The sequence below is a fragment of the Lynx canadensis genome, chromosome A2, assembly GCF_007474595.2.
Source record: "Lynx canadensis isolate LIC74 chromosome A2, mLynCan4.pri.v2, whole genome shotgun sequence".
In the NCBI taxonomy this organism is placed as follows: domain Eukaryota; kingdom Metazoa; phylum Chordata; class Mammalia; order Carnivora; family Felidae; genus Lynx; species Lynx canadensis.
The window spans coordinates 68,928,559-68,943,581 of NC_044304.2; the positions used below are offsets into that span (position 1 = coordinate 68,928,559).

The following is a 15,023-nucleotide window of genomic DNA, read 5'->3' on the forward strand; positions in this document are numbered from 1 at the left end:
CTACCTTATTCAAGAAGAATCAGAGGACATGGGATGCTTGGGTGGCTCAGTCAGTTAGGTGCCTGACTCTTGGTTTGGGCTCGGGTCATGATCTCACGGTTTCATGAGTTCAAGCCTTGCTTCAGGCTCTGTGCTGACAGCACTGAGCCTGCTTGGGATTCTCTCTCTCTCTCTCTCTCTCTCTCTGATTCTCTCTCTCTCTCTCTCTCTGTCCTTCCCCCATTCGTGCTCTTGAAATAAACAAACTTAAAAAAAAAGAAACAAAAGAAGAGTCAGAGGACATTTATCAAATATGTGCTGCTAATCAATTAAAAATATTTAGTTCAAGTATAATTAACATAGTTATGTTTCAGATATACGATATAATGATTCAACAATTCTATACATTTCTCAGTGCTACTAACCAATTTATTTTTTTTTTTAATTTTTTTTTTTTTTTTTCAACGTTTATTTTTGGGACAGAGAGAGACAGAGCATGAACGGGGGAGGGGCAGAGAGAGAGGGAGACACAGAATCGGAAACAGGCTCCAGGCTCTGAGCCATCAGCCCAGAGCCCCACGCGGGGCTCGAACTCACGGACCGCGAGATCGTGACCTGGCTGAAGTCGGACGCTTAACCGACTGCGCCACCCAGGCGCCCCAATGCTACTAACCAATTTATTAAGAACATATAGAACTTGGGAAATAAAATTCAGTAACTAAACACTGAATGAACAGATTAATAAAACTTTTTTTAAAGCGGGCCCCACTTCAGGCTCCATGCTGACAGCACCGAACCGGCTTGGGAGATTCTTCTGTCCTCTCTCTCTCAAAATAATCTTAAAAAGCAAATAAACATACAAACAAACCTTTTTTAAAAGGGGAATAAACTATCTCACTAGCTTATTACTATTGTGTTTTAAAGGGGAAAGAAAATAGGGCCACTTTTTATCTTACATTCAATTATCAGTGAATTCTTCACAAAACTCAGAACTCCAATGTTTATGACAGTGTGACCAGTTTGTCTGAAGAGGGCCTCTCACACTGAAGTTTCCACCATTATTTTCAGGAAAATATTCCAAGTAGCACCTACACTTCTATTGCTCTACCTGCTTATATTCTGAGTGCTTAAGGACAAAACTCCTACCCTATCCTCGAATCTTTCACTACCTTTACCATCCTTTACTTTGTTTCTTCTTCCATGATAGGAAAATGTTTATCTGAGAGAGGTGCACTCAGAAATTATGGTACATCACTTTAATTTCTCCTATAAGTCAAAACATGAAGGATGGAAGGAAGGAAAGTAAGAAGGGAGGGAGGGAAAAGAATCCATTATTTCCGGGGCGCCTGGGTGGCTCAGTTGGTTGAGCGTCCGGCTCTTGATATCAGCTCAGGTCATGATCCCAGAGTTGTGGGATCAACCCCCGCCTCAGGCTCTGGGAGGACAATATGGAGCCTGATTGGGATTCTCTCTCTCCCTACCTCTCTGCCCCTCCACTGTTTGTGCTTTCTCCTAAAAATAAATAAACTTTAGGAAAAGAAAAAAAAAAGAACCCATTATCTCCTATCAAATTTGATAAATATCTATGATGGAAAAAAGATAAGCCTGTTTTTATTTTGAAATTATTTTAATTTACAAATACAAAACATCTTGGAAGGCAAAAAAAGAAAGAAAAACACAAAACATATAGACAGATTTTTACTCCATGAGCTTCTCAAATCCTCACTTATTCACCAATCCCCAAGATGAAAAACTCTTCTAAAAAGGTATTCAGCCACCACTGTAAAAGAAAGAAAAATGGTCCATTTAAGTGTATAGAACATTTTAATAACAATAATTATTTGAAATGCAATGTGCTACAATTTTATGGAACTAAAACCAGTTATCTGAGAACCCAAAGATAGCACAAAGGAGAAGAAACTGTACTTTAAAATCTTGTAACTAAAAAAGGTCCTTAGAGATGATGTGGCGTTTGAACAGGTTTGTATTAAAAACTCAGAATCCTCTTTTGGGGACAAGTGTTTAACAGTCTGGCATAAAGTCTTTCTGAACAAGATGAAAAATATGAATTACATAACAGGATGGTTAGCTGGTTAGTTTTTCAATTTGATACACAATCAGTTGAAAATAAAGAATGCAAACTAGTTCAACAGTTTCCAACTACTGTATCTTCACACAATCACTAAAAAACAGGGGTTTAATCATAATGAAAACAAAAATCACCTTTTCTACAGAACTTCTAAGTTTCAAAAGCATAAACATTAAAACTGCGTGCTAAGATGCACACTTTAGTATTGTTTACTAATTTTTTTGTTTTTTTAAGTAGGCTCCACACTCTATGTGGGGCGTGAACTCATGACCCTGAGATCATGAGTGGCATGCTCTACTGATAAGCCAGTCAGGCGTCCCTAGTATTCTTTAGTAATGTTAAAAAAGGAAAAATAATTGCACTACTCGATGAAAGTAATATGCCTGAAATACTCTTCAATATTACTTTAATGCCAAGTATTTTTAGTGTTTGTTATTAAACTGTATTGCTGTAACTAAACTATCCATGACTACATAACTCCTTTAAATTATAATACTATGGCTATTACTTGTGACTGCTTTAATTTTATAGAAGAGGACATACATTTATCATAAGGGAAAACAAGTGATAATTTAGCCTAATGAAAGAGGAGCTTGTGGTTGTATTTCACTTGCCATCACCCCAAAATAATTAAAACAGTGACTTATGTTCTTTTCAAGCAGGAAAAAAAGATCTTTGGGTTTTACAGATGTTGAAGAATGTCATGAGAAGAATAAGTTTTGATAGCATTTCTCATAGAATGCTTTATTTGGCCTTCATTTTAATGTAAAAACTCTCTAAAGGTAGATTTCTAACTCCTTTAACTTTGAAACAATTTTGTCACCAGATGACAAGTTTTCTAAGTAACCAGCTGCTGAACCATCTCTGATTGATAAGATTGATAAAAGATACTGTGTGTTTGCCACGGAAAGAATTAAGTGAAAGCAAATTTTTAATACTTGTTTCAAAACCCTGTTAGAACAACCCGACTAAACTCCATCCTAAAAGGGTGCATAAGGCTGCCCTGTCCTAAACAGAGTGCCCTGTCTTTAGGCTACAACTTAGACAAGGAAATAAAAGCTGTCGTAATACAAAACTAGGATAAATAGGGGCGCCTGGGTGGCTCAGTTGGTTGAGCGCCGACTTCGGCTCAGGTCACGATCTCGCGGTCCGTGAGTTCGAGCCCCGCATCAGGCCCCTGTGCTGACAGCTCAGAGCCCGGAGCCTGTTTCAGATTCTGTGTCTCCCTCTCTCTGACCCTCCCCCGTTCATGCTCTGTCTCTCTCTGTCTCAAAAATAAATAAATGTTAAAAAAAAAAAAAAAAAATTTAAAAAAAAAAAAACAACTAGGATAAATAACAATGTTGGACAGATTAAAAATTCAAAAGTCTTCCCTAAGGGCATCCAGGAAAAAGGAATTTAACAAGGAAAATGTTCCATTTTTAGGCTAAAAATAAACCACCCCAACTGTTTAAACCCAGGATAAAGGAAATTTATTGTAGCAGTTAATTGTGAGAAACCTGTCTGAGGATTTTAGCCGTCAGCCAGAGGACATATGTAGAGGCATTCGATTCTAAACGCTGGATTTTAAGAGAATGGATGAAATGCAAACCGGAGCATAAAGTGAGGAACAGGACTCAAAATAGGGAACGTTCAACAGAGCCAGCATGAGAGAGGGCTCTCAACAATTAGAAATAGAGGCTCCTGAGCCAGTCATCCTGCGTATGGTACACTGCTCTACCGGCTACCGGCCAAGCAGCCTGAGGAAGTACCTACTCTCCGTGCCAGTCTCTTCATCCATAAAATGAAAAGAACAGTACTAACCTCACAGAAGTGTCATGAGGATTAAAGGAGTTAACTAAAGCAGAAAGAGTCCCTGGCACACAGGAAGTGCCCAGTAAGTGTTAGAGATTGTTCATACCATCATGACCCTTAGAAAAAGATAAACCTTAAGTTGTTGACTTAATTCAACAAACACTTATTCAGTGCTTTTCATGGCTACAAGAGTACAGTGAACTAGGTTCTGCAGTGCGCACACACACCCCATAATATATGTATACGTACTTACATAGATTAACATTACGTGTGTGCATAGACAGATGTAAGTATCTATACCAGGAATGCCTCAGAACTCATAATTGAATGTGAAAGGCCCTATCAATCACTTAAGGCAGACAGTAACGCCTGGCAAGAGAATTAAAAATATATTAAGTGAAGACTGGAGAAAAAATGTGAGAGGCACTCATATAACAATATACTGAAAGAGAGAAAGTTATATGTTGTCCCAAAGGGTAAAACTAAGAACAATGAGGGGTGTTTACAGAAAACAAATTCCCTATCAACTGAAAAAATTAACTGTATCAATTAAACCTATCTGGAATGGGAAGCAAGAGGCCCTGAGCTGTATGTATGGAAATGAAGTGACTTCCCAGAAACTCCATCCTATCCCTTCTGTTTACTGATGAGCCCAAGTGCAGCCCAGAGACAGAGTCTCAGGTTTCCTAATTCTACCTGACCATTCTCTCCATGATTCCACAATTCCAGAGCTGGTATCGCTCACTAGTAGTAGAACAGGGATTTCTCAAGTGATGGAGGAGATTCGAGAGACTTGATCCTTTTCAGGCCTAACTTTCTCTGATCTCACGGTATCTCTTCATGGCACTTCTGCTTAATAACTATAATAACCTACTTAAGAACTCCATCTCACAATATATTCAGTCACTTATCATTTAGAAGACAACTTCCACCAGCATCTACATCAACAGCATCTAGTACTTAAAAGATGTATAGTTTACAAAACATGTCTAAATAATTGCTTCAAACCTCCCCATCCCATAAAATAAGCCCAATAGGTATTACTACTTCTAAATGGCGCTGAAGTTCAGAGATTAAATAAATACAAAAGCATCAAAGAGCAAATGAGTACTGCAACTCATACTAAGTCTTTACACCAAACTAAAATGCCTAAAACTGACTACTCTCATTGCTCACTGCCATTAGGTTTCTCCATAACTTATAATTACTCTGAAAAGAAAAGCATTTAGGAAAGAATAAAGTAATCCCAGTTTGTCAGTGCTTTCTTTTCCTAAGACACTAAAGGGTTAAGAAACCCTCCATTAGTACCAGTGGCTCATGGCAGTCACAACTCATTTCATTGTCTTACCCCAACTGTTTTTTAGGGTTTTACATGACTTAAGCCATTAATCTTTACCATAACCCAAATAAAAGCTATTAGCCTTATGGAATAAAATGGGCACAGAGAAGCTGAGTAAACTGCCCAAGGTCATGACAGCTATTAAGTAACAAAAGAGAGGATTTGAACCTAAGAGATCAGTCTAGAGTCTGAATTCTATCACTGTAGTGACTTTCACAGGGGGAGCATTTCCTCTGCACTTTAAAAACCAACAACTTAATACACAGCATAAAGAAGACTTAAATTTGAATACTGGTTCTGTCACTTGCTTGGTCACAAACTGTTTTTAAGTCACTTTCGTGACCCTTTAAAATTGTATTTATAACAGAAAATTGTACCTATCTCAGAGTTGCTAATAAAGACTGTATAACATATAAAATTACTCTGAATTATCAGGTACTCAATAAATAGCAGCAGACTCTAGCAGCATTAAAAAGTCAAAGCACATATCTGTGTATTAATAACATCGCAGGCTGTCAACTCAAATGATTTCAGTTTTTATTCTATACTAGATACTGTCTATTTCAAAAAGTTTACTTACACAATGATGTTATTAATAGGGATATGGATCAATTTCACAAAAAAGCCAATGAATCCCATTATAGCAAATCCTATTGCTGTTGCCATGGCAATCTTCTGGAATTCTGGATTTAAAAACACAAAATTTAGATAATTTTTTACATTGACATTGCAAATATAGGAGAAAAAATTAGCAGCAATATAAATAAACTTACTGGTGTACATTTCTCCAGAGAGTGAACATATCATTTTAAGTTAAACAAAACATGACATTATTAATAAATATTTGCTTGACAAATTTTTTAATTTTCTTCTTTGATATTTAAGGACACATAGAAATAAAGTGTATGCCCATGCTAGTGATTCCATCAACAAGCAGCAAAATAGTCTAACTTCTTATCAAATGACCAGAATATCAAAAAAAAAAAAAAAAAAAAAAAAAAGAAAGAAAAAGAAGAAAGAAACACGGATAACAGAAATATACAGCATCCATCTCAAAATTTGTTACACTGTTAAAAGGATTAATTATAGGGGTGCCTGGGTGGCTCAGTCGATTAAGCCTCCAACTTCAGCTCAGGTCACGATCTCACAGTTCATGGTTTTGAGCCCTGCATCAGGCTCTGTGCTTGACAGCTCAGAACCTGGAGTCTGCTTCAGATTCTGTGTCTCCCCCCTCTCTCTCTGCCCCTCCCCTGCGCACGCACTCTCTCTCTAATTTAAAAAAAGTATTAATTATAAAAACATAAAACATGATTTTTAATGAACAATAGAGCTGTTGTCTTTGATATCATAATGAAGCCAGGAATAAGGCTTGAGAAATCAAGCTGGGCTGGGCACAATCTGAAAACAGGTTTCAGACCATGGTAATGTTCCATTTAATGTTATTTCCTCAGGGAAGCCCCCGTGCCCTCCTGACTTGGTTAGTACTACTATTATGTGCTGTCCATACTTCTATTTGTCTTTCACGGTAATTACCGCAGAAGTAATTAGAGTTATAATTGCCATTACTGGTTCATGACTATATTCCCTGAAAGATTCTACACTACACAAGAACATGGAAAGGTCTCTATTACATATGTGTATATATTTATTACACTACATATATATTATATTCTGTTATATTCCCAGGTGCTAACTCGGGAAACACTCAAATGAATAAAGGTACACCATTTCTGGTGCACCTTTTTACAGATGAATCATGATAAACGAAGTTTAACTTAGTAGATCGATAACAACTATACTGTTGATTTCATGTTAAGGTTTTGTTTTGGGAGGAGGAAATGGGGGCAGCAACAGAGAAGGGAGGACTCCAAAAGATCTTTCGGAGTGGAAATGTGGAAGACACTGACACCTAAAACTCTAAAGTCATTAAATACCACTAAGGCAAACCTAACATGAAACACAAGGCTGTGATAAATTATCTTTCACCATTTGAAAATACATAAAACGGAAAAATCTGTAAAGTTTTACACTTTACAGATTAGTGTACAAAATTTAGAAAATGGCAGTATTAAAATACAATAAAGCAAAATGAATCGCTAAAAATGTTGACAAAATAATGCAACAGCTATTAAGCAGAAAGATACCAATCAAAGAAAAGATTTAGCAAATGTAAAGATTTAATCTTTTCTCCCATTTTAAAGCTATTACCTTTTCTATCAGGTTTAGTGCACCTTTTGACCAGCCGAATTGAGTCCTTCACAAACTGCCGACTCGGCTCAACAAACTGCATTACCTGATCCATGATGCCTATTTAAAAAAAACAAAAAAGTAAGATGCTCACTGGTATTGGTTATCATCAAATCAGCACTTCATCAGTTATATCAAAATATAAAGGAAACTAGTCATGAATTCATGTCTGATACGAGTCAATTCCATCTCATAAAACAAAACAAAACAATACAGACTCCAAGACAAAACGGACATTATTTTTTCGTTAACTCCGGCATCAAGCACAGGTCTCACCTCCAGGATTATCACTGACACAGGACACATGCTCCTAACATGGTTAAGTTAAGCACTTAACACATCCATTCCTTTCCCACTCTGCAGTCTTCTCATTGTTCCTGCTACGGAACCAACAATTTGGGGATCCAACAAGTATTTTCCATATTTTATTTTAAACTCTCAGGAACCAGTGTCAAGTGTAGTGAAGGCCAACTGTGATGCTGCAAGAATCTAGCCTAGGGGCAACGTGGACTTCAATCTGATTGTTCTAAACCACAGCCACATAACACTTTCAGAAAAGAGTATTTTTGTGTGGAACAGATCTATCAAATCTTCAAAACCACAAAGATTGACTAAACCAAGATCCAGACTCTCAGAAGCTATTACCTGAACTCCAGACCTTTAGGTAGGACACACCTTTTAAGAAAACAGCGCTATATACTTCATCAGCTAGATTCTTCTGAGGAATCTACTGCCCAATAGAAATGTCACCCAATCTTAGCTTTGAGAGCTTACTACTTGCATTTTACCCTACCTCCAGCCCTTTGAACAGTGGTCAGGCACATGATAATAAATTTTTGTTACATCAAGGAATGAGTACCATTGGAAGAGCAGGTGGTGGTTCAAATTCCTGTCTAGGAAATATAACCTTCCTAAGCTCCAGTTTCCTCACCCGGCGCGGGCAGCTGGAATAAAATTCTATAAACATTCTAGGCCAAGTACATTGGGTGCCTCCAAAAACACAGCAATGCCTGTTTCCTTAGTACTTCACTTAACTTTGTTCTTCAAATCCAGCGGGCTTAAACTTTATAGATGTCGTGATGAAAGCTAAAAACTTTTCTCCATGAAAAAAAAAAGGCACAATGCGTAAAACACTGTTCACTTTCAGGGGAAGGGATCCAGTAACTTGCTATGATCTCTCGATCTAGAATCTAGACCAACCCTCTCACTTTATCCTATAGACGTGGTGGCAGGGCCAGGGCTAAATAGAACTCTTCCAAGGCAGGACACTACACACAAACTCCCAAAGCCTCAGGGAACTCCAGCGGCAGGCCATCATCTCTGACCAGAGCACAGAAGACACCGGCAGCCCCCTAACAGAGTAAAACCTGCACACCGAGGTGGCCCAGGACGAGCAGCCAGAAAGCCGAAGCCTGGGCCAGGACTTTAGGCGCTGAAGGAGCAAGGGCTGTCCAAAGCCACACTCCTTCGGGACCTCGGGAGGCCGCGGTCCCGGGCCTTTACTTCCACAGCAGGCCGTGCGAGGAGGTTCGTGGGCAGCCGGGGGCGCCAGACCGCCCAGAACGGAGAGCCTCCCGGAGAGGGCCGCCGGCTGGCCCACGCCCGTCGCCTCCGCTAGTCACAAAGGATTCATCCCCAAGCCCACTAAGAGATAGATGCTCACCTGCCCGGCAAACTTTCAGACGCCAGCGACACGTAGCACAAAAGCGGACTGACCAAGGACGGCCGGAACCGGAAACCGAGTCTCTGGCCTATGGCCCGCCCACTCCCCCGTTCATTGGTCCTTTACGCAGAAATATCAGTGCGCAGGCGCAGCTCGCCAGGCAGCTTGGACACGCATCCCGGAAGAGGTGCGCTGTGGGGGTAGTTGACGTGAGCGGTTTGGGAGTTTGGCTTTCTTTCCTGCAGTTTGAGTGTGGCGTCTGCCGGGTTTTTCCCTGGCTAACTCCCCTGTTCCCCCAGCAGGCCGATCTCACCCTATTCGCGTTCACAGCAAGAGGCCCCTTCGGCCTTGCGCGGTACCTGTTCTATTACACACGAACTTGGTAAATCTCTGCTAAATGGATTCCATTTGAGGGGATGATTTCTGATAGAAGTTTCTGTTTTCTGCAGTTCATCTTGGTCGTGTATCTCCTCACTGTCCATACTTTCTGGATGCATTTAATTTTATTGGTCAAAATGAAGCTTATAAACAAAACAATCATGACCGACCTAGCTCGAAATGGTCTCCAACCCCCAAAGCTGGCTTTCCTCTGGTTATCAGTCTTGGGACTATATCTAGAATTGAATCCATCATTAGGTGTACTCTAGGTTTGATTTGGTTTGGAGAAGTGGTTATAATGTATGTATGGTATCTGACTATGTTTTTCTGAAAATACTATGAACTCAGATATTTGGTGGTAACAGGTGAGCTTGTCAACTTGTGATTTTGTATTTAGAATGAATCATTATTTGGACAGTTATTTGAGCACCTATAAACAATTATTGAGTACTGCGTAATTACTGTGGTCTAGTTAAGGGAATTTACAGTGCAAGGAGAAAGACACGGTATAAGTTAGTGCTATAGAACAAATAAAGACGGGGCGATGTTATCAAGAGAAAAACAGAGAAAAGATGGTAGGATAAAGACAGAATTCCCTTAGATGGCCACTGTAAGGATACTAAGGAGATGATACATGGGCTGAAATCTTAAGGATGAAGAATTATTCAGACACACCCAGGTCTGTTCAGAATTTAAAAATGACTGTTAGGCTAAGGCAAAGTATCCATATGAACTTTGTCACATGTATGAACCACCTGTAATGCAGTGTATGGAGAAGGTTTTAAATACTTAGGCTTATGACCTGTAACCCATTGAATCAGTATCTGGAGGTTTAGGGATTAAAAATCTGTATTTAAGGGGCATTGGGTGACGCGGTTGGTTAAGTGTCCGACTTCCACTCAGGTCATGATCTCAAGGTTCGTGAGTTCGAGCCACCCCTCAGGCTCTGTGCTGACAGCTCAGAGCCTGGAGCCTTCTTCGGATTCTGTGTCTCCCTCTTTCTCTGCCCCGCCCCCACTCATGCTCTTTCTCAAAAATAAATAAACATTAAAATTTTTTTTAATCTATATTTAAAAGAAAAAGTATTAGGAGATTTTAGGTACTGAAGTTTCTAGCACTGATAATTTTAGCACCCATCTGAATTCAATATTCTGTCAGCTGCTCCTGAGTTATATTTATTTCTCAGGCACCAAGGTACCCTTACCCTGCTCCACTGTTAGGATAAGAGAGCTAAGAGGTGGCACAGACCTCGGGGCTCTGAAAACTGTCTTACTCTGCTTCACTTCCAACACATCCTGTAGTCAAATGTCCTATGAAACAAGTATCAACAGACTCCAGTATTTTGCTTTGACATGGGACAAAAATCATAATCATGTATCATCATATTTGGAAAACGTAAGATCTTACCTAGAAGGAAAGTGCCACCCATCACCCGAACAAATGTATGTAACAGACCACTGAGCATTATGGACCACCACATTGAACCATTCGGTTTTTGATATCTACGTGAGTATTATATTTGTATAGCCACACATAAGCAATTAGAGTTTCTCCTTGAATCCAGAACTTATGGACATAGATTTTGGAAGTGCCAAATGTCATACAGTGACAATAGAGCCATGGAAAGTGGTAAACAGAACTCTACTATTGCAATATTCTTACATTTCTCATGAAGTAGTATAGTACTGTGTTAAGAATGAAACCACTAGGGGCACCTGGGTGGCTCAGTCCATTAAAATGCCAGCTCTTGATTTTGGCTCAAGTGTTAATCTCACAGTTGTCAGATCCATCCCAGAGTCACACCCCGCCTCCACTGCGCTGGGCAGAGCCTGCCTAAGAATCTCTCCCTCTCTCTCTTCCCCTTCCCTGCCCTCTCTCTCTCAAAAAAACAAAACAAAACAAAACAAAAACAAAAAACACAAAACAAAAAACTGCAACCACTTTAAATAACTGTAAAGTGAGAAAATTAGAGAAAGACAAATATCATGTGACTTGACTCATATGGAATTTAAGATACAAAACAGATGAACATAAGGGAAGGAAGGAAAAATAATATAAAAACAGGAAGGGGACAAAACGTAAGAAACTTAAGTATAGAGAATAAACTGAGGATTGCTGGAGGGGTTATGGGTGGGGGCATGGGCTAAATGGGTCAAGGGCATTAAGGAAGACGCTTGCTGGCATAAGCATTGGAGGTTATACATTGGGGATGAATCACTGGAATCTACTCTTGAAATCATTATTGCACTATCTGCTAACTAACTTAGATGTAAATTTAAAAAATTAGAAGAACACATTTGCCCAAAAGGAGGCAGGAAAAGGTGAACAGGGAACAACAAAAAAGCAAAACAGTCAAAAAAAAACCAACAAAACAGAAGAACTAAATATAAGCACATTTATAATTGTATTACATCTAAATGTAATTTCTAGGTTTAAAAATTCCCCTTAAAAAAAAAGTCAAAGTGGGTTTAAAACCCAAAGATTTGGCTGTTATGCTGATTGCATGGATGCACTTTAAATATAAAGGCATAAGTTGCAAGTAAATAGATAGAAGTTGAAAACAATAAAACAATATCGGAATTTGTTACTGGGGCTTATTGAGAGCAGATAATATTAGATAATGTAGATTTTAACAGGAATTACTGGAGATAAAAAGTAACATTTTGTAATGATTAAAGGTCATTTCATCAGGAAGTTATATTCGTCATAAATTTGTGTGCCCTTAATAACTGAGCTTCAAATGTCATGAAACAAAAAGTAACAAAAAGACAAATCTACAAACAAGTAAGAGATTTTCACAATCTTCTTTCAGCACTTCATGGAATTAGGCAAAAAAGAACAATCAGTGACGAAATTGAAGATCTGACATTATCAACCACCATGACCTAACTATGAATGGAGCAGTACCCCCCCCTCTCCAAACCTGCAGGTACATTCTCTCCAAGTGCACACGGTACTTCCAGATAGAACATGGGGCCATAAAAGAAGTCTTAAATATAAAAAATATTCGAATCATACATGGGTTTTCTCTGACCACTGTGGAATTAAGTCTGTAACAACCAGATAGCCAGATAACTCCAAGTACTGAGAAATAGCGTTCTTCTAAATAAATCATGGGTCAGAGAAGAAATCACCAGGGAAATTTGAACATAGCTTGAACTGAATGTTAATGAGAATGTGGTATATGAAATCTCAAGATGCTACTACACACCCACAAGAATGGTTAAAAAGGTTGATAACATCAAATCTGGGCATAAACAGAAATCAATCAGAATTCTTATCTTTGTTGGTAGGAGCATAAAATGATACAATCTTTTTGGAAAACTTTTGGCAGTTTGTTATATAACTAAGCATATGCCACCCTCTTATTTCATAATTCCAATTTTAGGTATTTACTGAAGATATATGAAAATATATTCACCTAAAGACTTGTATAAGAATATAGCAGGTTTATTTGTAATCAGAAGAACTAAAGTGATTCATGGGTCTATCAAAAGGAGAATAGATAGGATATATGGAAGTGTTGAATTACTATATTGTACACCTGAAACTAATATAACACTATGTTAACTAACTGGAATTAAAATAAAAACTTAAAAAGGGGGAGGAGTGGATAAACAAAATGGTGTAATTCCACAATTAAATACTACTACACAATTGAGAGAGAAAAAAATATATGCAATAATATTGATGCATATTATGAACATTATGGTGAGTGAAAGAAATCTGTGAGAAAGAGTGCATATTTTGCAATTCTATTGTTAAGTTCTAGGGGGTAGAATTAGTGTATGGTGAAAACTGGGAGAAGGATGAGGAAACTCAGGTGAGAGTATGAAACTTGACCAAGGGTTAGAGTTACACGGGTGTGTTAGTTCAGACTGCATAACAAAATACCACAGACTGGATGGCTTAAACAATACACATCATTTTTCACAGTTCTAGAGGATAGAAACCCCAGATCAGGGCACCAGCACAGTCAGGCTCTTGGTAGAGGGCCTCTTCCTTGTTTGCAGAGGGCTGTCTTTTTCTATCCTCATTTGGCCGGAAGAGTGCTAGTCCTTCCCCTTATATGAATACTAATTCCATCATTAGGCTCCACCCTCATTACCTTATTACCTCCCAAAGGCCCCAACTCCATCATAGTAGTATGTTTGGGGGTAACACAAACGTTCAGGCCAAGGTAACAGGTGTATGCACTTCTCACAGTTCATCAAATAGCACTCTTAAGGTCTGTGCATTCTACTTTATATAAAATTTGCCTCAAAAAAATAAGGCACTATAAACAAATATTAAACCCTAGTTAAATGATATAACCACTGACAGGAGTGAAGTATACAATTATCTGCAACTTACTTAGGTAAATGGTGCATTTACAGTTTGATGGAATAATGGATAGGTAGGGTATAAAGCAAATAGGTAGGGTATAAAGCAAATACAGTAACGTGTTAATTGTAGACTCTTAGTTGTAGTTGTGTGGGTATTCACTGAACAGTTTTTACATAGGAAATTTTTTGTAACATGGGGGAAAGTATACACAGATCACTAACGTTTTTAAATTTTTGTTCTGACAAATAATGATAAATATAAATTGAATGTATATGTGGTAGAAATTTTAAATTGTCCTTTAATTTAAAGATACCAGTGAAATATTAATGGTGTTATTTGAGATAAGCTGAATTAATGTTCCATTTAGATTCCTGATTCTCTGCCTAAAGCAAGAAAAAGTTAAAAACCCTATAGAAAGGACTTTTTAAAACACCAAACTTAAGTAATAAAGCCTCTGGTTAGGTTAATGAATATTTTTTACCCAGAGTTTTAGTCTTTTGTTCCTTAAAGTAGGAAAATATAACCTTTAATTGAAAATGGGATGTATGATATTTTTTTTACACGTATTTTACTCCCAAGCAAGATCTCTTTATTTGAAGGAGAGTTTAAAAAAAAAATTTTTTTTAACGTTTATTTATCATTGAGAGACAGAGAGAGACAGAGCATGAGCATGGGAGGGGCAGAGAGAGGGGGAGACACAGAATCTGAAGGAGGCTCCAGGCTCTTAGCTGTCAGCACAGAGCCTGACTTGGTGGCTCAAACTAACAAACCCAGGAGGATCATGACCTGAGCCAAAGTCAGACGCTTAACCAACTGAGCCACCCAAGCGCCCCTGTAAGAGAGTTTAAAATTACATCTCTACATCTTCCTTTTATAGACTTTCAAAATGGGTGTTGAAAACATATCACTAGAGTTCTCCTTACAGTAATTTAAGAAGTTTTATTTTTTGTTACAAAATAATATTGTGTTATGTGATGTGATATATAAATTATCTCTATGTCTATGTTTAGGAAAAAGCTAATATAGATTTGCTAATGTTCAAGTTGTATTACCGTTGACCGTTCTTACTAGTTTAAATAATCAAACTTTTAAGTTTTGTTTTTTTAAGGTACTAAGATATTTCACAAAGGGATAGTAAAATTCTACTGTATCCTGGGCTTTAGGGACCTTCCCACCTACCAGCAATTCTCTGGGAGGCTATGCTTCAC

The 15,023-nt window shown here is 38.2% G+C and overlaps 1 protein-coding gene across 1 annotated transcript; it reads right to left on the reverse strand.

Moving 5' to 3' along the window:
- Positions 1-1,664: 1,664 nt before the first annotated feature.
- On the reverse strand, positions 1,665-9,187 carry SEC61G (SEC61 translocon subunit gamma). Its single transcript, XM_030307685.1, has 4 exons — positions 9,112-9,187; positions 7,410-7,508; positions 5,782-5,884; positions 1,665-1,759 (listed from the first exon to the last, which is right to left on the reverse strand). The coding sequence occupies exons 2-4, from the start codon at positions 7,501-7,503 to the stop codon at positions 1,750-1,752; spliced, it is 207 nt and encodes a 68-aa protein (XP_030163545.1). The 5' UTR covers positions 7,504-7,508; positions 9,112-9,187; the 3' UTR covers positions 1,665-1,749.
- Between the last annotated feature and the right edge of the window lie 5,836 nt (positions 9,188-15,023).